This window comes from Microplitis demolitor, chromosome 4, assembly GCF_026212275.2.
Source record: "Microplitis demolitor isolate Queensland-Clemson2020A chromosome 4, iyMicDemo2.1a, whole genome shotgun sequence".
NCBI lineage: Eukaryota > Metazoa > Arthropoda > Insecta > Hymenoptera > Braconidae > Microplitis > Microplitis demolitor.
The window spans coordinates 15,111,923-15,135,283 of NC_068548.1; the positions used below are offsets into that span (position 1 = coordinate 15,111,923).

At 27.7% G+C, this 23,361-nt stretch overlaps 2 protein-coding genes and 1 non-coding gene across 5 annotated transcripts; 2 read left to right on the plus strand and 1 right to left on the minus strand.

Annotated features, from left to right (window-relative positions):
• The first annotated feature begins 4,690 nt into the window (after nt 1-4,690).
• Trnar-ccu (transfer RNA arginine (anticodon CCU)) lies at nt 4,691-4,763 on the plus strand. Its single transcript has one exon. It is a non-coding gene; the product is annotated as a tRNA-Arg (tRNA).
• Nucleotides 4,764-7,938: 3,175 nt separating this feature from the next.
• On the minus strand, nt 7,939-14,893 carry LOC103571381 (uncharacterized). Its single transcript, XM_053738109.1, has 4 exons — nt 14,741-14,893; nt 11,654-12,775; nt 11,442-11,580; nt 7,939-10,168 (listed from the first exon to the last, which is right to left on the minus strand). Exons 2-4 carry the CDS (start codon nt 12,766-12,768, stop codon nt 9,971-9,973), a joined length of 1,452 nt encoding a protein of 483 aa, XP_053594084.1. The 5' UTR covers nt 12,769-12,775; nt 14,741-14,893; the 3' UTR covers nt 7,939-9,970.
• A 907-nt stretch (nt 14,894-15,800) lies between these two features.
• On the plus strand, nt 15,801-21,069 carry LOC103571380 (nuclear pore complex protein Nup93). 3 transcript variants are annotated; one of them, XM_008549524.3, is made up of 4 exons: nt 15,801-15,957; nt 16,021-16,208; nt 16,286-16,466; nt 18,837-21,069. In XM_008549524.3, the coding sequence occupies exons 2-4, from the start codon at nt 16,036-16,038 to the stop codon at nt 20,982-20,984; spliced, it is 2,502 nt and encodes an 833-aa protein (XP_008547746.1). In that variant the 5' UTR covers nt 15,801-15,957; nt 16,021-16,035; the 3' UTR covers nt 20,985-21,069. The 3 variants fall into 3 exon arrangements, with proteins under 3 accessions (XP_008547746.1, XP_008547747.1, XP_008547745.1); XM_008549525.3 differs by having other exon boundaries at nt 15,801-15,947; nt 16,008-16,208; XM_008549523.3 differs by having other exon boundaries at nt 15,801-15,947.
• Nucleotides 21,070-23,361: the final 2,292 nt, after the last annotated feature.

The window sequence follows — 23,361 nt, forward strand, 5'->3', positions numbered from 1 at the left end:
ATATATATATATATATATATATATATATCGAATTTTATAATTTTTAATAATTTTATCGATAATTCAAACTGATGAGAACACAAGTGATAAGATTTCTTTAGTTATGCATATATGTGTATATATATATATATATATATATATACCCGTATGAAAAAACAATATAAGGTTAAAATATATAAAATCATACACGCTTGCAACAAAAAAATATGTGATATATTATATTGTTTATTTTAAAAAATCACATAGAGATTTTGGCCGATTTAATGTAAAATTATATACAGTAGAAAATATGTATATTCCATACATGTAACATGTTTTTTATATTAAGCCATATATACATATACATTCACCTTATAATATATTGTATTGATATATTTCTTTTTATATTTAAAAAATACAAAATTTTTATATGAAATGAAATATATGGTAGCATATAACTTATATTATATATGGAACCATATATTTTTTTTGTTATATTTAAGCATATATCTTATTCTGTGTATGTATATGGATATACATATATTCGCATCAAATTAACTAATTTTGAAAATTTTATCTGCAATTTAAAGAGTTATTGAAATTTAGATCTAATTTAATTGGAGTTTGTCATACGAATAAGAAACTTTTTTTTTTCCATTTATATTATAAATACATGTTTTTATATATGATCAGAGTATATTTTTCGTATATGTCAAAAATATATATTTTCATATATGATGAAAATATATTTTTTGTATCTGATTGACATATATATTTTATATATGTTAAACATATACGGATTCGTATATGATGAATATTATATTTTTTAATATAAAAAAAAAATATATCAGAAAATATAGTTAAATTCGCCACATATATTTTCTGATATTCATCATATATTTTTGTATATATTTTGACCATACATGTTATTTTCATACGGGTATATATACATGTATGTATGTATGTATGTATGTATGTATGTATGTATGTATGTATGTATGTATGTATGTATGTATGTATGTATGTATGTATGTATGTATGTATGTATGTATGTATGTATGTATATAATATTAAATATGTTTAAAAATAAATTAACTAATGAGTAAAATAAAATTTTTACAAATAATATATTTAAAAATATATAATTATATGAACAAAATTATAAAATTTAACTAAACTATAATTTAAAAAAAATATAATTATGTATTTTTTCAAGACACTTTTAATAATTTTATTGTAACTAAAGAAAATATTTCATTATCAGTAATCAAGCAAACGAGATATGATAAGGTTTGTGATAATATGAGTGAAACAGGTATACCTCCGAAAATCCGTAGTATATTTGTTGAAAGGGGAAATGTCAAGATATCTTTTATGATATCAAATGATAAAATCATAAAAGTTGTAAGTAATGTCTTACTGAATAAAAACTGAATTATAAAGGATAAAAGAAAATCATTTTTAGTGTTAACTTAAAAGAATTTAGCTGATGAAAGAAATTATTTTTTAATATTGTGAATCATAAAAGTTAAATTTTTAATAGCTAGGCTGTCTGCCGGTGTAAATATTACGTAATGCTTTACAGGAAGAGTATCGGAGAAAAGAGCAACGTACCGGTTGTAACAATGCTATCTTTTAAATTTACACATGAAAAGTATGAGTTTAAAAAATTTTACTGAATAGAAAATAATGTCTGCCATAATATGTACATATAGATTTAACCATGTCATACATTATGATTCAAACATATATCCAACATTATTATTTATTACTATTATTATAAATAATAGTATGTTAATTACTATTTACCGTTTAAAATCTTTTTCAAATTTACAAAATTTCGATTTTATAAAACCGTCAACTAGATCAAATGAACCATAAAACAAAAAAATGTTTTTAACAAGAGGAACGCATTTAACGCTTCGCGCTTAAAGTGTGCAATAATTAAAATTCAAAAAACTGTAATAATTAAAAGTTATTAGTCATTATTATTTACTTATACTATACTTTAATAATAATACCTTTATGGTCTTCTGACAAAATCCTTCTTGATTCTGTGTAAAGTTTTCTCGCGTAGTGGGTATCAAACCAAAACTATTTAAAGTACTTTGGTAATTAATAAAAAAGTATAGAGCAGCGTTCAAGAACAAGTGACGTGGACGTGGTCTTAACGTTGCTCATATACCTGTGTTTATTGACGTCACGGCCACGTTTTCTTATCAGCCACCACAGACCTGGGATAGAAGTTGTGAGTGTTTCAACAACATATTGCCGGTCTCATATACATATCTATATGTTCACCCTCATTTTTTATATGGTGAATACTTTTACACTTGTTATATAGACTATAGACTTATCAAGTTGGGAAACAATTTGCAAAAGTTTCATAGAGTATTCGATGACACATCAGTTTTAAATTTACCTATTTTTTAAGTAGTATATATATGTACTCTAAGCCGACTTATTGTTGATATTATATTATTTTTTTTTTTACTGGCTTGACTATTGTAATACTTTAACACTTTCTCGTTTAGTAGACCGGCGACGAAATGCCGGCGCTTTGTTCAACAAGCAAACGAATAATTATGATACTTTGATGGAATTATGTTAAACAGATTCAAATTTTTTATTTCAACATTATTTAAGACAATTTTATCGGAGTAAATAGAATTACTTCTTTCAAAATTATTGAAGTTGATTCAACAGTAAGACTAAATTTCAAAGTATTAAGTTAATAAGAGACTTTTTAAAACAGAATACTGTATATTTCGAGCACGAAGCGACGGATGTATCCTTTACTCTTACTAAAGACTTTTTCAACGACACGCTTGTATGTACGGTTTATGTAATACGCTCAAGAGATTACTACACTGTAAAAAGAGCGGTGTTAAAAGTGGAATCATTTTAACTCCGCCCGGTGTTGAAATGAAATTACACCAGTGTAGGAGGTGTAATTCGGCGGTGTTAAAATACCGGTGTAAAAGCGGAGTAAACTGCGTCCGCTTGGACACGTAAAAAAATGCTGGAGTTGAATTTACCACACCCGACTAATAAAAATTGAACTACACTCTGTGGTCGTCGCATTGACAATTGTAGTAACATAAGTCACAGTGTGCATGATATTTCTCTACTATAGGAGTTCTACTTACTACTGTAATGTGGTAAAACTTTGTAGGCTCCACAACTACTCAATGTCCTATAAAATACTTATTTTATGGTTTTTGGAATCACACAATTCTATATAAATTGGTATCTGTAACTAGTTTTGGAGTATACAATACCACATTACTTGTACAATCTACTCCAATGTGTGGTAAAATGATTAAAACAAGAAAATAACAGCTCCACCTACAACTTTTTAACTCCATAATGTGAGTAAATCTCGACTCGCGTCAGTGCATTATAAATAATATTATAAAATATTATAAATAATAATATATATAATTAAGAATGAGTGATACATTCGTTATAAATAAACGCAATTTTTTAAAATCATTGCTTATTGAGTATTTGCTATTTATGGGAATTATAACTTTTAAAGCGATGTTTTTATATTTTCTATTAATAAAAATTAATACTTTATTATTCAAAGTTTATGCTTATACCAAAATTCATAGATTATAAATATATTATCAAAATTATCCTTATCAGGTATTGATAAAAAGTTGGCTTTTAAAATTTGAATCCTTATTATTTTAAGTTATTCATTAATAAATTCATTTTTATATCATTTTAATTTGATAAACTGTAAGTCCGAAGAATGTACGATATATTCTTATATTTTTATAACTTTTCAATATCATAAAAACTAATGATCGTTAACTAACAGATATTTAATTAATACATTAGGAATAAAATATATTCAAGTATGTTGTGGAGTAAAAAGAACCACAGTGGTTATTTAATGCAAGTTCTTATTACTACTCACTGTAGTAAATGGTACTACAGGTTGTGTATCACAGTATACTAGTGACTGTTACTAAACTTGTAGTTATCCTATATATTACTAGTCAGTGTAGTAGATGGAACTCCATTTGTAGTAAATTGAACTACACATTTTTTTACGTAACATAAGTCACAGTGTGCATGATATTTCTCTACTATAGGAGTTCTGCTTACTACTGTGATGTGGTAAAACTTTGTAGGCTTTCCAACTACTTAATAAAATACTTATTTTGTGGTTTTTGAAACCACACAATTTTATATAAATTGGTATCTGTAACTATTTTTGGAGTATACAATACCAAACTACTTGTACAATCTACTCCAATGAGGGGTAAAATGATCGAAAGAAGAAGAAAAATTACTATCGATAAATTATAAATTGCTCTATTTCCATGAAATTTTATCAAATAGGTATAAAGACTGTTATTAATTTTTTAAACTTTAATGATTTCCTATAAGTTTTCTTCCTCAACTGAGTAAACATCAGTTTAAATTATACAAATTGTATTATACTGGCAAGAGAAATTTTGCATTACTGATAAAGTAGAATTTATACTGACCATTTAATGAGAACTATCAACTTACAAAACTAAAACTTTTTAAATTTAAAAATTTTAAGAATTTTTATTATGCTAGCTTTAGTATTTTCCAATTGAATCAATGTTTGAAAATTTATACCCAGACAACAATAATAAAATTGAAGTTAATTAAAGTTAAATTTGTATAAAAAAGTTTGAACGAAGTGCAACTGAAGCCAACACGCGTAGCCCCTGTGGCCTAATGGATAAGGCATCGGTCTCCTAAACCGGGGATTGTGGGTTCGAGTCCCACCAGGGGTACATTATAATTTTTTATCAATTAATTTAGGATCACTTAAAATGATTAATTTATAAAACTTCGTTATAACATTCTGATCAAAATATATAATGATAATATTTTTAAAGTCAAAATTGACCTTGGGTCTTAAGCAGATCTTATAAGATTGTTTATAAGCAAGACATGCGTAAGTACCTACTGTAAATTACTGGCGCAGAAAATGCGTCAGACACTTTTTCATTGAGCCGCGTTCAAGACATCGTAAATATTCTTGCGTAAGGAACCATGAGCAAGTCATATAGAGAAGAAGTGCTGCAGTTGTAACGAGGGGCAGATGTAACACTCAATAAAAAATTATTAAAAATAACTAAAAATTATTATTATTCTTTTTTTAACTTGTTAAAAATAGTAAATTATTGATTAGATCAAAGTTTCAGTTATTAATCTTGTTCCGATATTAAAATATTGAGAATTGTTGAAAAAACGCGTAAAAACTTTTTTTTGCCAGGTAAAATTAGTTGATATCAGATCAATGCGATTTAGTGGATAAAAATAATTTTTATTCCACTAATTTTATGGCTAAACTTTATTTACTATCTATTAAAAATTGTAACCGCAATGAAGGTGATGAGGTGTGTAAAAGTTGTTTTCGAACTCGTAATATTTTACAATTTTTCAACATCGTTTTATTGGAAAAAATGGTTAAAACGACAAGTTAAATAGCAAAAACTCAAAGTAATTAAAAGACCTTTTAGGTGCTACAAATAAGAATGAGCAATACTTTTGAATTAATTGATTTGGGTTATTTTTTAACTCGGTCAAGAAATTTTACAAAAAAAATAAGAGTGTCAAGTTATGATATGATCTATCAAGGGGGATATCCACTGTAAGTTTTATGTTTTATTTGTTTATTCGGTTCAACTCTACGCAATTATACAGTGAATCCATTTTGTATATAATTACACGGAAAATAATATGTAGTATCATTTACTACACGATTGCAGTAAATGTGTTTGTAGTTAAAAATATCACATAAATGATAAAAGTTACTAAATGTGCGACAAATTTTACTAAGTTAATAAGTTGAATTTACTCCTATCTTGCGGTTAATTCTACTGCACACTGCAGTAACAAATACTCCAAGCGGGAGTTGATAGTACTACAGAAGGAGCACTTCCCGCTATTTCGCCATTTTGAGGTTAATCTGTTGTGTATATTCAATTATTAAAGCGTCTCATAAATAATCATCTGGCTTTTTTAAAACCCAAAAATTAACAATATGTAATTTTTTTTTATTCTGCTTGTTCTTACGGCGCATTTATGATAAAAAATGTCGTGAGAAAAAAAATAAAGATTTCGATAGCTTTTTTGCCTTTAAAAGTTGGAAAAAAAATTGGCTTTCATGTTTTTGGATAAAATTTTTATTTTATCTTTTTTGATAATATTGATGTATTTTTTTAAAGTACATAAAACAATGAACAATTAAAAAAAAAAATTGATCAATTTGATCGAAAAAAATTTAACATGGCCCAGCATGGGTGGACCCTATTTGTAAAGAATTACCATGTTTAGTATATACAAATAACTCAATAAGTGATTTTTAAAAATAATTTATAAAAATTTTAGGTTATATACCGTTTATTTTTACGTAACCGCATATCGAGTTAATTGAACTACAACTGGAGTTACAAATACCGCATGCTGTGGTATATCTTACTTTTTGTGATAGTTAACGCTCAACTACAATATTGTAGTAAATCTAACCATAATTTGGAGTTGTCTCATGTCATACTACAGCCTGTGGTAAATGGAACTCCAGTTGTTGTTGCCATTACTATTGTAGTCCCAGTAAGAGAATAGACCTCGGAAATTGCCCCCACTACCAAACATTTATGAACTGCGCATGCGCACAGAAAAGTAGGAGAACATTTAGCATATAAAACATCTAGGGTGGGAGTAAAAACCAACGACACCCGAGGTGCATTCTCTTGGTGGGATGACAATATAATTCACTTTCCGTTTATAAATAATCAAAATTTTGTCGTTCTTTTCTGTTAATTAATTATGTGATACCACGAAATTCTAAATATTCTTTATGAAAATAAATTATTTAATCTACAATCTGTGTGTATGCTCATTTTATCACGATTTTAGTCGTACTGGTCGTTAGTCTAATAGTGAGGTTTCGGCGCAAAACTTTTATTAAGTTATTGGTAGGGGAAACGTTTCGAGCGAGTTTCTAAAAATGAAGGGGAAGAGTCTTATAATGCGTAGTCTTATAACGAGGTCTTACTGTATAAGATAATTAACCCTGACGGTTTTAAATCAGCCTGGAAACACCCTGGGAGTGGAAACACGGTGGAATCAGGGTGGTTACAGGGTGGGTTTGTGCCATTTTATCACCGTGTATACACGGTGGTTACATGGTGTTTCCACGATGGTAACACAGTGTGGTTACATGGTGTTTCCACGATGGTAACACAGTGTACCCACCCTGATTCCACGGTGATTACACCGTGGAATCACGGTGATAAAATGACAAAAAACCCGCCGTGGATCCACCGTGATTCCATCGTGTTTCCGGGGTGCTTCCAGGGTGAATCAAAACCGCGAGGGAATAGAAACATAGACACATATGTGATCAGATCTGGAAATTTTAGTATGTAACTATCCATAAACAATTAGATATGATCATATTTGATCAACCAGTTTTTTTTTATCTCGGGTTAAAAATTTTACACTATTTTTTTTTTTACCACGTTTTTATTAACTCGCTTTTATGTATGTCTGTCGGGTGGAATTTTGTAATTGATTTTAAAGTAACTTCTCGATGAGCTAGAGCCTTGAAATTTGGAACAAAGCTCAAAATTAGATGACAATGCAAGAAAATGAAAAAAATTTTTTTTAAAAATGAGAAAGAGAAGCACTAGAAGAGGAAGAAAAAAATGAAAAAACAAAAAAACAAATGAAAAAAAATTCATATTCGTTTGTTTGTCTGTTCAGTACTAATTTTTTATAATTAATTTAAAACTAATTTCTGGATGAATTATATTCTTGAATATAGCTCACAACTGGATGACAGATAAACAAACACCGTGTAATGAAAATACAATGAAGGAAATGGAAAGAATGTGATGACTAGGACCTCCAGCACCATGAATAGAGTCATGTAATCAAAATTTTCAACTAAAACAAATCTGTCTTTGATTCGTTTTAATATTTTGAAGTATAAATCTTATAAAAAATGAGTTTGATATATTGGTAGGTAGAAATAGCGACTTTCTATTTCAGATTTAATTAAGTGAAAAGAAACTGAAATAAACCTGAAATTTGTCGCATGTCTCCGTCATTATCTTATCCAGGCTTTTACAATTGATTTCAAAATTTCACTCACACAATACTAAAAAGCAGAAAATAATTATCGAAATAAAAAAAAATTTTAATATACCACATTTTTAAAACGAACTAAAAAGTATCAAATAATATTTCTCATTTTCATGAAGATTTAAAACCACATACAAATTCCGAACTTCTTACAGATAGTCCTGAAAATTTATAATTGTGAATTTTCAATAGTTATGAAAATACTTATAAGATTTAAAACAAAAAAAATGTGGAGCGCATGCAACAGATAATTGATGCATTAATAGTTCAACTAACAATTTTAATGCATTTCAAACAAGTTTTGCTTATGGTCTTAAACATGGAACACATTCAATGTATGTTGAAATAATACATTTGTAACGCAGTTAGTTTTAGAGTGTATACACAGTAAAAAATATTGTGTATGTGTTAAAAAGGGTCAGTGTTAAAGTTTTTGTGTTAAATCAACATATTGCACTGCAATACTGGAAAATTTTAAATCAATTAACTGTTTGATATTTTAAAAACGTTTCTTAGTACAAAAATTCTAATTATCGACTTTTATTAAGTGTTCCTTTAACATTATTACAAAAGTTATGTTGAAAACTCAATCGATAGACACAGAAGAATTAGTAGAAAAATTAAACTGAAATCCACATTTTGTGAATGTCAATTAAACTTCTAAACTTTTATTGTAAATACATTAAATTTAGCATTTGCTAAAAGCTGGAATGTTCATCATACTAATCAAAAAAATGGAGTTATAATTTTGAATGATTTTATCCGATGTAAAAATTATTTTTACGATAAATAAAAATATGTTTTTGGTTTTGTAAAAGAAATTAATAATTAATTACTATTAATAACTATTTTTATTAATAGGAATTAATAAAAACATTATTTACTATCAAAAATAGTAGAATATTAGAGTATTTAATAATAATGATCAGTTTTAAAAATCTCAAAATACCAAGGTACCAGCGGGTAATAAGGCCTAGCTAAGGGAGATTTTGCATAGAATCGAAAATATTGCATTTAATAATCGAAATGTATCATCAATCTTTATTTCAATACATTACCCATAAAATGTAATCAAGTAATGGTAATTTTTACCATAAACGAACAAAAAATTATACTTTTACAAAAACTATACGAATAGGCCTTATTTTACTACGGTAGGATAATAAGGCCTACGGGTTAAACAAACTGGAATAATTTAACTATACTTAATAAAATTGGTATTAGAGATGAATCATCACTTAAATTTAGCAACAATACTTTTTAAGAATCAGAAGACTAGATTGTTTTGCTCAACAGCATTTGAAATTATCAGTATTCTTTTCAAGAGTCAGAAAACTAGATTGTTTTTTATAATTTCTTCTGCGCTACGACAGCATGTGATGGATGATGAAATATAGAAGACAGAGGACGAACATCTCTATGCAAGACCCTTCTACTAGAGTAGCCTTTAGCGGAGGCGGTTATTTTAAATATCATTTCTGTCACTTAGGCCTTATTACTCGCGGGTACCTTATATAAATTATATTAAATTAGAATCCATGGTACAAAAATAAAATGTAAAAGTTAACATTTTTTCGTGTCACCACTGAAATTTAAAGTGTTGAATTGACTTGTCTCAATATCCGAATTTTGTGTTGAAATCAAACACAAATTCAGTGTCGCAATTCAATAAAAATAGTCTGTGTTAAAAAATAACACAAATATTGTGTGGACCCTTTTTTAACACACAGATTATGTTGATTTTAACACAATATTTTTTACTGTGTAGATTCTTCGGTGATAAAAAGTTTTATTTAAATTATTTGATTTATAGCACTTTTATTTTCTATTAAGTTGTCTGGCTTTTTTAAATATTTTTCTTATTATTACGTTTCTGTGTATGTTTAACACTGCCAGCCAGTTTTCCTTGTCTGCGAAGAGCATGTAACTTTTTATTTTTCGATACTATTTCCGATTTTTTTCCAGCATTTTTTGAACCACTCTGAGTGTACTGAACATTTATTCTTCGGCCATTTAAAATGGAATGATGTAACGACAATCCTTTCTGTAATGATTTAAAATTTTTACAATTAGTAATTATTATAAATTTCATGATTACGATTATATTCTCGGTGCGAATAGTTTGAACCGAATCATCTGAATAGTTGAATGATTCGTAAGTATTCGAATTACTCAAAAACTTACTAATAATTCCGAAATTTTGTTTTGAACGATTTAATATTGTAATATTTTTTGTAAAACGTTCAAATTTTTGTCAAATGTAAATAGAACTGACACGAATCTATGAAAAAATTATTTTTTGTTTTTTTGAAAACTAAGCTTTCCTTTAAATAAAAATTGAATATTTGAAATCTGATCAGAATTTTCTCAACAAATATTAAAAAATACATTCTGTATTGTAATTATTACTAAACGTTTAGTAAAATTTACTAGTTAGTAATAATTACATAATAAGATATCAAAAATTACTATGCGTAATGTATTTTTTGCTAACACGATTATATTTATTACTATTTGTATAGTAAAATTTACTATAAGTACTATTAAGAAATACAAATTTAAGAAAGTAAATATTCTAATACAATGTAGGATGTGTTACTATACAAAATATTAAAAATTACTATACGCAATGTATTTTGTGCTAACATAATTATATTTTTTGACTATCTGTATAGTAAATTCTACTATGTATAGATAAAATTAAAAGTTGGCGGGGATAGCATATACAAATATATATTACAAGTTCTGAAACCTTTGTCCAAAGGAGACATCGGGCCGTCAGACATAGGAAAGGACTCGCCCGCGGGAGATCAGGGTTCGAATCTCGGTTGAAACAAGTGATTTTTTAAAAAATAAAAATCGACACCAACACCAATATAGATGACATAAATAACAATAATAATCAATATGATAGCAATAATAGTAAAAAGTTAAAAGCTAATAAAAATTTGATTTTTTTTTTCCATTCTAATATAGTAAAATTTACTAAACGGGATAATAAAATTTACTAATTAGGAATAGTAAAATTTACTAAATATATCTAAAAATTAATATGCAATAGAGGAGATTTTCCATAATCAGTATATGGGAAATTACTAAACGACTTGTAAAATATGCTTATCTGTTTACGAATTTTTCATATAAATCATAAGCGTTTTAAGATTACTATCCAAATTTAGTAATTATTTCCATATTTTTTAGTAAATTTTACTATATTTTTTTCTCCGGGAACGAATAATTTGAAGTTTCCAATTAATTTGAAATTCGAATTCGATTCGCTCACCCTTAATATATTCTTAAGATTTAAATTGAATTACCTCATAATCAGTGCTATTACTAAATTCTACGTAAGCTATTCCTCGAGGACTATGTGTTTGTTTCGCAGTAGGAATCCTCACACTTATTACTTTACTAACTTTTGTAAGAAAGTGATTCTTAATATCATCAACGCATGTTCTGAAACGTAAAAATATCTTACTATTCAATTCTTCATTTAAAATATCTGTTGTAAAAATAAATCACTACTTACGAATAAGGTATATTTCCAATAAAAAGAACGTATCGTATTTTTTTTTTAGTATCTTTTATTTCTTTTTTCTGAATGCTACTATTTACTTCATTTTCTTCTTTCCCGCCTTTTGCATCCGTTAAATTTTTAATCTCATCCATTTCTTTTTTCACAAAATTAGTCGTTCGGGTTTCATTCTTCTTCTTTTTACTCGCATTCTGTTTCTCCTTCATATCTTCTGTCTCTTTATCAAAATCTTTGGAATCACTTAAAGTATTTACATTATCTATTTTTTTCTTTTTTTTACTACTACTGCCATCATCATCTTCATCATCATCACAATTACTTTCTTTTTTCATGTTCTCTCCATCATTATTTAAATTCTTCGATTTTTTGACACGATTTTTTTGTTTTCGTTTATCGGCTATCAATTTTTTTTCAAGTTCTGACTTCTGAGTTCCACCGTCGATTTCTTCCAGTTCATTCTTTTCGACATCTTTAACTTTATCATCGCAAGTTTGCGGATTTTTTTCTGCATTTAATTTTTCTTCTTCTGTTCCACTGACGGTTGAAGTAACTGATGCTGATGCAAGAAATTCTTGTTTTACTTTAAGCTTTTTTTTCAATACAGCTAAATTTCTACGTGCGGTTTTCGAAATATTTTCTCTACTAGAAATAGCTTTGATTTTTTCTTCTAATTCTTCTACACTGAAAGAGATATTTTTTGGCTCTGCTTCATTTTTTTTATTTTGAACCTGATTCGATTTATCGATCTTATTATCTAACTTTATTTTTTTAGCGGAAGTTTGATCTATTTTATCTACAGAATTTTCTAAGCTCTTACTTCTCTTCTTTTCTTTCGGCGTAACGTCTTCCGATGCATCGAGATCTACACTTTCGATTTGTGAAACTCCATTCGTCTGTGGATCTGTTTTTTCGTTTTGTATCTTGGATAAATTCTTATTTTTTTTCTTCTTCTTCTTCTTCTTATTCTTTTTGACCAAAGATAATACACGACTAGGATCATCAGTTTTGTTCTTCATTTTAATCTTTTTTTCCGATAGTGATACTTCTTTGTTACTTGGCAGAGTTTCTGCATTTACAGTAATTTTATTTTTCTTCTTTTGTATCTTCATTGTGCCGCTAAAAAGTAACAAAGCATTTTTTTGAATTTTTAAAAAATCCTCCCGGGAAAAAATGATTTTGCCCAATTATATATAATTATGTATGATTATATAAAATTATATATGAATTTATGTATGATTACATATAAAATATCTACCTCCATATATAATTATGCATGACATACATAAAAATTAGAATTTAATCCGTAATTGAAATTAAAATTACGAAATTAAATTTTAATTTAACAACTTGAATTGAAAAATTGAAAAATTAATATTAATCCAGAGACGTGGGATTCAAAATTTGACAATTGATATTTCATTCGGCACGAGAAATTCAAAATTGAAAAATTAATTTAAATGTACACACGTAGGATTAAAAATCGAAAAACTAGTTTTTTATCAGACAAGTGAAATTAAAAATTAAAAAATTAGTTTTTAAATTGACACGTGGGTTTAAAATTTCAAAAATTAATTCTAATTCAGAAACGTGGGATTAAAAATTAAAAAATTACTTGTTAATTCAAACACGTGGGATCAAAAATTAGAAATTACTTTTTAATTTAGATACGGTACGCAATCAGATAAGTAATCATGACTAAAAATTTGACGACACTTATAACAGGAAAGAATACTGATTTACTTGACCAAGTTTAAATATTTTTAAACTTACTCTTGATTGTCAGATATAATAGAATTTGAAATAAAACGATCATTCATAGTTGAGACATTCAAGAATTAAATTTTTTGAATAATTTTTAGTGTAAACAGAGAATTTAAAATTTAAACAACACTAATCCGATGTTTGGAATTTTAAATTTTTTATTTAATTTTTGAAACGAAAATAGAAAATTTAAAAACGGAATGTAGTTTTTTAATCCCCTTTAGCTATGGCTAATTAAAATTTTTGATTTACTTTTCCATTATTAAATATGAAATTTGAGATTAGAAATAAATTTTTGAATCTGGTTTTCCGAATTGAAATTGTTCATTTAATGTTTAATTTTAAAACGTAGATTTAAAAACTAAGTCATGACATTTTAACGCTACTTTACGAATTAAAAATTTGAAATTTAATTTTTAATTAAAAAATGTAGAATTAAAAATTAAAAAATTATTTTTAATTTGTTGTTTTTGGATTATGAAATAAAAAAGAAAAATCTAATTGAAGTACTAATGCAATTATAAATTTAATGTACTATTTGCAACCCTGTATATTAAATAATATGACAATTTTTTAATATCAACGTTATTCAATTTTTATTTTATCAACTATCAATCAAACTTAAATCCCCAATACTTGAAAAATGTTTGAAGGTTTCGACAGCAATCAAAAACTATAAATCAATATCGATTTATATACGAATATTTATAAGTTTATAGATAAATAGATTTGATTATATGTATCTGATGAATTCTATTGTTATTTAAGTACAAAACCAAATCCATCATTAGGTACATTATTTACGTAGGATGTATCAATTTGATTATTTGAGTTAAGTAATCCCATCAACTTTTATTAATTATAAGTGTACAACAAACTAGAGGACCAGACTCCAATCCGATAATGCGATTACCAGAACTAAGCAGCATCGACGTGGGACATTAATTGGACGGGTGACCTCGTATTAAAATAGTAATGAACGGATGAGATTTTTTTTTATTTAAAATTAACCGACATTTATCTTGATGAAGACAAGAAATCCTAATTAAATTACTTAATTGATAATTTACAGATATTCTAAATGAGATTTTAAAAACTACTACATTCGTTCATGCATGATTATATATAATTAGATTTAGCCAATTTTTATCTTATCATATATAATTTTATATAATTAGGCAAAATCATTTTTTCCCGGGCTACCACGTGCTTCGTGTATATATTGTTATTAGTGATAATTTTATTATTTAAATTAGTTTATATTTTTCTATACGTATAATTTATACATTATCTATAATTATAAATTTAAAAATTACTTACGATACTTAGTTACAATTTTTAAATCATTTGCTATTTAAAAAGTATGGAGAATCGTCGGTATCCTTTAGGAATACTACACGTGTTTAAAAAAATAAAAAGTACTTAGTTATCAGTGAGGTAAATAACCCAGATGGCCAGGGTTAGGATCCAAGATCGATTCTCAGAAATCGATTCTTTATATTCAAACGATTCGAAGAATCGATTCATCGTGTTTTATTATGAGGATCCAAACACATCATCAGAGAGCGTTAAGTGAAGCGGGATTTTTAAATTTAAAAGAAAATTATAAATTTTTTTTCATAGACTTAAAATTGGAAATTCAACTTGACCGAAAACAGGTTAAAAGAAATTTTACGACTAACTTTCTGTACATCGCCTTCATTTTGCAATAAACGATTAAAACAAGTTCGAGTTGACGTAGATTTGCTGTCAAATTAAAAGAAAATTTGCTGAACAGTAGATGTCCCGAGAAAGGTTTTCTGAGAAAACGTTCGCTTAGCGAAAGTTTCCATCAATTTGATGACAAGTTGCAATCAATTATGAGATTTTCTACCACTTGACTACAATTTGAGTACACCCAGATAACTAGAGTTTCAGCGCAATTTTTGAGCTGAAACTTTTGTCGTCTCAGTGACGTACGGTACACATAAAAAATTTCAATGTCAATTTTTGAGCTCTCTTTGACGTCAAATTTCACATAAATTTGACGTAAGTTTAAAACTGCTATTTGACGTCTGTGAGATATCAAAATCTGAGACGCAACAAATGACATCAACAAGACCTCAACTAGAGAGATATTTTTTACTTTTTGATTTTTGAATTTACTTTGTTGAATAGTTGCTAAATGTCATGAGCTGACTTTTATTCAATATGTATCAAACGGTAAAATCGAATCTAAATAATTGAGGTCAACTTGAGCTACTTCTGCAATCAAATTTTGATACTCGATTACGTCAAATAGCGACTTTAATCTGACGTCAAATTTACGCGCAATTTGACTGTTGGTTGAGCTCAACTGGCTAGCTAGGGCCTGCAAGAGAAAGAACACGAGATGTCATCTGTCTCATTATATTGGAACGACTTTCACTTACAGGGACCAACCATTCAGAAGCTTACATATGTGAGCTATATACACTTTAGTTAAATTTCTGATATTTGCGGTTATCAGTTAGAATATTGAAAAGTACAGCAAAAGCGGTATAAACAAGTAGGAGGAGGTTATATTTTATTTATAAAGTGTGACATTAATAAACTTATTTTAACTAAGAATTTAATTACAGAAAAGATTATTCATCATGGGTGATTCCGATTTCAATGAATTATTAAGATCAGCTGAACAATTATCCGCAACTGTAGAAAGCACGAGTGAGCTTCAAGTTGAACGGAATCTTCGACAAATTTTAGAAGCTTCCAATGAGCTTTGGTCTCGTGTAACACAAACTGGTACCCAAGATACTCAAGTACAGGCGTAAGTAGTTTTTTTTTTATTATTTATCAATATAGTTTTTTTTGTAAATAATTAAAAATTTTATAACATGGTTACAGGCATCTTTTATTGGGTTCACGTGGAATAGATTTGCCGCAAATTTCGCAAAAATTAAATTCACTCAGCGCACGACGTACATTTGAGCCCTTAGATCCTATTGCAGATACTGATATCGTGAGTTATTTACGAAACGAGAAAGAAAATGCTATACTTTCAATTATTGAACAAGTTCATAAAGATGTAAGTAATTGCTATTGATAATAAGTATAAGATCCAAAACATAATCAGTACCATTAGCCGCTCACTTTTCCTGATTACAAAAAACGATATAAAAGAAGAAAAAAAAAATTGTTTTTTTATTTTTTAATTCTTTGATGATCTTTAAATTATCTGAATTTTTGAGCATTAAATCCTTTTGAAACGTTTTATATCACCCGTTATCTAATAATTTACAGAGATTTCTACACGTAGAAAATATAGTAAATTTTACTAAAAAATATGAGAATAATTACTATATTTAAATAGTAATCTTGAAACGCTTATGACTTATATGAAAAATTATTAAACAGATAAGCATACTTTACAAGTCGTTTAGTAATTCCTCATATACTGTAGGGTGGCTCAAAAAACGGACTATTTTTTTTTTTTCGAGTCTCTTATGAAATTTGTTAGTTTACGATGTTTTAAGAAGCCTCTCCAAAAATCAGCTCAACAAAAAATTTTCAAGAGGTTGCTCACGAATTTTGAAAATATCGAAAATGATCGAAATTTGAATTTTTATTTCAAATTTTTTTCTTTCTCGTGGCAACAATAGTTTATATTTGTGAAATCATGACTACGTTGAAAATATAAGCCCAAAATTTAAATATTTAAACCTCGCTCAAGAATTTTGAATGTTCCTGAGTGCTGTCTCTTGAACGTTTTCGAGCGACCCTTAAATATTGATAATAAAGCTTCTCGATTTTTTCACCATCAATTTGCATCACAATGAATGGAAATATAACCCGAGAAATAGAAATAATAAGTTATTTACATACTTTCTTATTTTTTAATTCAATTTTTAGTTTTTTTTTGCTTATTCAAAACTTACTAAATTTTATTGTTTAAGACTGTCCTGTATATTTTTGGTCATAGAAAAGTTATATTTTAGTGAAATGACAACAATTGAGTTATAAAAAAATACAAAATCTAATTCAAAGTATTAGTCACATATAATCAGTTAATATTCAAAATTCTTGAGCGCCGTTTAAGTATTTAAATTTTGGGCTGAAATTCTGAGCGTAGACATGATTTTATAAATATAAACTATTGCTGCCACGACAAATGAAAAATTTAGAAGTAAACAATCCGAATTTCAATCATTTTTGATATTTTAAAAATTTGTGAGCGACCTCTCGAAAATTTTTTATCGAGCTGATTTTTGGAGAGGCTTTTTAAAACATCGTAACCCAACAAATTTTCATACGAGACTCGAAAAAAAAATAGTCTGTTTTTTTGGGCCACCCTTATACTTATGGAAAATCTCCTATATTGCATATTAATTTTTAGTGATATTTAATCAATTTTATTATCCCGTTTAGTAAATTTTACAATATTAGAATGGAAAAAAGTAAAATTAGATTTATATTAGCTTTCAACTTTTTATTATTATTGCTATCACTTTGATTATTATTGATATTTATGTCATTTGTATCGATATTGGTGTCGGTTTTTATTTTTAAAACATCATGTGTTTCAACCGAGATTGGAACCCTGATCTCCCGCGCGCGAGTCCTTTCCTATGTCTGACGGCCCGATGTCTCCTCTGGACAAACGTTTCAGAACTTGTATTACATATTTGTATATGCTACCTCCACCAACTTTCAATTTTATCTATGCATAGCAGAATTTACTATACAGATAATAAAAAGAATATAATCGTGTTAGCAAAAAAAGACATTGCGTACAGTAATTTTTAATATTTTGTATAGTAACAAATCCTATATTGTATTAGAAAATTTACTATACAAATAGTAAAAATTATAATCGTCAGCAAAAAATACATTATGCATAGTAATTTTGAATATCTTATTATGTAATTATTACTAACTAGTAAATTTTACTAAAAGTTTAGTAATAATTACAATACAGAATGTATTTCTTTATATCTGTTAGTAAATTTTTCTATAGTATTATAATTTTTACTATATTTTTTTCTCCGTGTAGTTATTCAATGTTCTAAATACTTCACAATAATGTTTAATTACTAAATAACAGTCGAATTTTCTAATTATTAAAAGTTGGGACGATTCGAAAGTATAAAATTTTTTTAAATGCTCTAAAATACTTTTCAATCACTTAATAATAATTGAATTCGATTTTTGTACGGAGGTTACACTCAAAGACTTTACTTAAAACATTAATACTAATAATTGTAAACATTATTTTTAAAGTTAAAATTATGTTCTAATATTTAAAACTATAAAAAAAAAATATTTTTCATTTCATTTAGCACTTTACATTGAGTGGTTTAATCTCACTCCAATGAAGAGTGAGCGGATAATGGGTCTTTTACTTTATTATTTTTATCATATATATTTATAAATATATAATAAATTATAATTTCAATAGACATTCGAGCTCAACAGAATTCAGCAAATGGAGCATATGCTTGGAGAATGGAAACAAATGAGATTTGAAATAATAAATGCAATGACTGCTCCGTCAGGTGAACTCGTTGATTTAAGAGGAACTCCTCAGAGGACAAAATTAGCTGGTTCAATGGTTACAGGATTGTCAAATATAGAAATGGCTTATGTAAGAGAGTTGAAAACTTACAATGACTATGTATTAAGAAGTATCACTAGACCAAATCTGTTCAATGCATTTTCAAAAGCTGCTGAATCATTTGATGATAAAAAAGTATTGGATATGTGGAATATGGTCAAGTGTATGGTAAATATTCCACCGACACCCAGAGGAGATCAAGTTAAATCTCGTAGTAGTTTAGAAGTTGAGCAAAAAATTGTTGATCAAGCTCGTAAATATTTGGAAAATCGCTATCGTGACTTTATGAATTCATTGGTGAATGAAAACTTAGCACAAGCTAAACGTGGTGGTATTCCTGGTACTGTACCATTAGTAAGAAGTTTTGTTGGAATCAGAGTACAAAATTTACGTGATTTGGAAGATGCTGTAGTAAATGACAGACCACTTTGGCCTCTTGTTTATTATTGTATGAGAGCGGGAGATTTGAAAGCTGCTTTACAATGCCTTAATCAGTACGGATTAACATCACATGAATACAGACAATCACTTGATGACTCTGTAGAAAACTCTCGTCGCCCTGGAAGTCGTGGATTATCATTTCAAGAATTCAAACAAGCGCTAGAAGAAGCCCTTGAAAATCCCCAACGAGGACCCAGTTCTCGCAGTGAATCTATTGTCAAGCTCCACTACCGTAAGCACGTAAGATCTTCTACAGATCCTTATAAGAGAGCTGCGTACTGCGCTCTTGTACCTTGCGATCCTGACGATTTACATTCCGAAGTAATGTCTACTGCTGACGATTATCTATGGCTTAAATTGTGCCAAGTCAGATCTCAATCAGATGCTGAAAATAAATTGACTCTTGAAAATTTACAAACAACTATTTTAGAAGAATATGGCGAATCGTATTATCACGCTCATGAGCAACCATTTTTGTACTTCTCAATGTTGTTTTTAACTGGACAGTTTGAAGCGGCCATTGAATTTCTGGCTAGAGGTGCTGATGCCCGACATTTACCTCATGCTGTTCATCTTGCCGCAGCAATGAATGAATACAATTTACTAGCGCTCAGCCAAAGTGTCTTAGCACCTTTGATAACAGTAGATCCTGCCGACACACCACCAGCTAAAAGATTAAATTTTGCAAGACTTATCTTACTATACATAAAACGTTTCGAAAGTTCTGATCCAAAAGAAAGTCTTCATTACTTATTTTTATTGAGATGTATGAAAGATCCTCATGGACAAAACATGTTTGCTGCCTCTGCTGCTGAGATGGTTGTCAATTCATTACCAGAAAACCGTTCACTGTTGGTTGGTAAAATAGAAAATGACCGAAGACTTCCTGGAGTTTTAGATCAGTTTCAAATTAACGTTGATAAGGTTATTAATATCTGCGCTGAAACGCTGTATAAGAAAGGGTTATTGGAAGAAGCTGTAACGATGTATGACCTAGCAAGCAATCATGAAAAAGTACTTAATTTGATGTGTATGTTATTAGCACAGGTAGTAAGTCAGAAGAATGTTCCTGGATCATTGAGATCACGTTTGCAAACGATCGCTAATGTCATTAGCTTGCGCTATCAAGGAATTGCTATTCAAGTATCTGCTGAATTGGTTGCAGCTTTTTATACATTACGAGATTTGATGGTATTTTTTGATCAATTTCACAATGAACAGTATCAAACAGCTCTGAGAACAATTGCTGACTCTAAATTATTGCCTCTCCATGTTCGCGAAGTGGATGAACGAGTTACTGCTCTAAGAAGAGTATCACCCGAGGTTTCAGGCGCTTTATCAGATGTTCTCTTAGCTACAATGACAATTCTTTATCGACAGTATCAAAAATTACGTCTTTCTAAATCTGGTGATGAGACTGCTAAAGAGCAACAATTTCGAGACTTGCGAGAACAGGCGCAAGCGTTAACTAGCTTTGCTGGCACGTTACCTTACCGAATGCCTAATGAAACCAATAGCAAATTGGTACAGATGGAAATACTTATGCATTGATAAAAATTTAATTGTTAATTATTCACTTTGTATTATTTTTTTTAACTATACATTTAAATACATGCTGATTTATCTTGATAGATGAGATATTATGTTTATTTATTTCTTTAATTCGTTTTTTTTTTTTTTTTTTTTTTTTTTTTTTTTTTTTTTTTTTTTTTTTTTTTTTTGAAGTAAAACTTCTTTAGGCGCGACTAGAAGGTAACTAAATGACAATACAACGGTAGTCCGTTACGGCAATATGGCGTCACGTTTCTGTACCATCCGGTTTTTAAATATTTTTGATTTTGTCAATAAATAGCTTATAAACAAATCAATCAAATGCTTTTGAAAAAAAAATAATTAATAAAAAATATTAAATTAAATAATAATAAAGAAATAATAATAAAAGAAAAGAGAGTGCATGTAACATTCACACATGATTGAAGTAAAACTTCTTTGATATTGTACGAGATGGCGATTAAGTTAAAAATAAATAAGGTAAAGTACCCAGTAGTTGAACAGGTTTCAAAGTAAAACGTATTTGACCTTACTTTTAATATATAATGTTGTAATAATTAGTTCAAATTAGTGATTTTCATGAAAATATAAATAATTTTGAATCGATTGAAGCACAAAATAACGCAGATAATTGAATATTTATGTTTTAATAACGTTTTTAAGATAAACTATGAAAGGAGTAGTTGTTGAACAATCAACTCTGACAAGCCGCAGTAGTTGAACACTCCGGGAGTAGTAGTTGAACTAATAAAATATATGGCAACCAGGCACACCAAAATTTTTAAAGGTTTTATTGAAATATCAAAAGAATTATAACATATTATTAAATGATATTAAAAATAATACTGTGAATACTTAATATGATCATTTAAACATGAGAAATATTTGTATTAAATTATTTAATTACATTTTTTATTACTAATGAATTTATTTATTTAATATTTAACAAACTTGATTGTAAATTTTACCAATTGTAACGGATTATTTTTTATTAAAAAATAAATGTTACACGGAAAGAAAATTATGGGATTAGTTCCCATAATGGTATGGGAATAGTTCCTATACCAATATGGGAACCATTCTCATAATATTATAGGAATGATTCCCATAATGATATCGGAAATATTCCAATTGCATTATGGGAACCATTCCTATAATATTATGGGAATCGTTCCCATACTATTATGGGAACCATTCCAATAATGTTATATGAATTGTTACTATAATTTATGGGAATGGATCGTATAATTTATAGGAAGTCTTCCTATAAGTTATAGGAACCATTCCTATAATTATAGTGACCATTCTTATAATGGTATGGGTAGCATTCCCATAATTATAGGAACTATTTCTATAATTATGGGAAACATTCCTATAATAATAGGAACTGCTTCCATAATTTATGGTCGTAATTCCTATACTGGAATAGGAAAGAATTTCACATAATTATGGGAACCATCCCAATAATTTTCTTTCCATGTATTCATAATTTTCATCTTACCTATATGTTGTGAACTTTTTTTGGTTAGAAAATAATAAAAATTTATTTTGATGAGATAGATACGTTTTCACACGAAATCACTTAAAATTATTACACTAATTGTTGATGAATCACTCATACTTTATTTTCGTATATTTTTTTTAAAAAATAAATAATAAAATTTAATTATTTGTTATTGTACTAGAATACATTTCACGCTGTTCACCTACTGCTGCTATGAAAATTACATGGACCTAATACTTGAACATGTAATACCATCTTGTTCAAGTTTTGGGTACCGCTTTGAATATAAAATCTTATATATATCCATATATAATTGTATACAATTATATATGGATAAGCTCCATATATAATTATATATGATTATATATATACTATTCCGAGAAAATTTTCTTATATATAATCATATATAATTATATATAATCTTATACATATACCCATATTAAATTGTACCCGAGAAAAAATGTTTATATATAATCATACATAATTATATATAACTATATATGATCATACATAATTATATATAATCTTGTATATATATCCATATAGAATTATATATAATTATATATGATTATATATGATCATACATGATACAATATTTAAACGGAGAAAGTCATATGTAGCTCCATATATATTACATATGATTATATATAATACTATTCCGAGAAATTTTTTTCATATAGAATCATATATAATTATATATAATCTTATATATATATATATATAATTGTATACAATCATTAGGGTGTTTAAAAAAAAAAAAATTTTTTTTCATGGTATTCAAAAATTGGAAATACCCAGTTTTTCAATCGGTTGAATTTCATATAATTTTGTGAAATTATTCAATGTTTCCCAAAATTTTATATAAGTTTTTTT

Excerpts from the sequence above, each read along its gene's own strand:
- LOC103571381 (XM_053738109.1), bottom strand. The coding sequence starts at position 12,768 with ATGAAGATACAAAAGAAGAAAAATAAAATTACTGTAAATGCAGAAACT. Across the intron at positions 11,581-11,653 it reads ATTGGAAATATACCTTATTC|AACATGCGTTGATGATATTA; the intron begins GTAAGTAGTGAT and ends TTTACGTTTCAG. Across the intron at positions 10,169-11,441 it reads GTAATAGCACTGATTATGAG|AAAGGATTGTCGTTACATCA; the intron begins GTAATTCAATTT and ends AAATCATTACAG.
- LOC103571380 (XM_008549524.3), top strand. The coding sequence starts at position 16,036 with ATGGGTGATTCCGATTTCAATGAATTATTAAGATCAGCTGAACAATTA. Across the intron at positions 16,209-16,285 it reads CAAGATACTCAAGTACAGGC|GCATCTTTTATTGGGTTCAC; the intron begins GTAAGTAGTTTT and ends ACATGGTTACAG. Across the intron at positions 16,467-18,836 it reads TTGAACAAGTTCATAAAGAT|ACATTCGAGCTCAACAGAAT; the intron begins GTAAGTAATTGC and ends TAATTTCAATAG.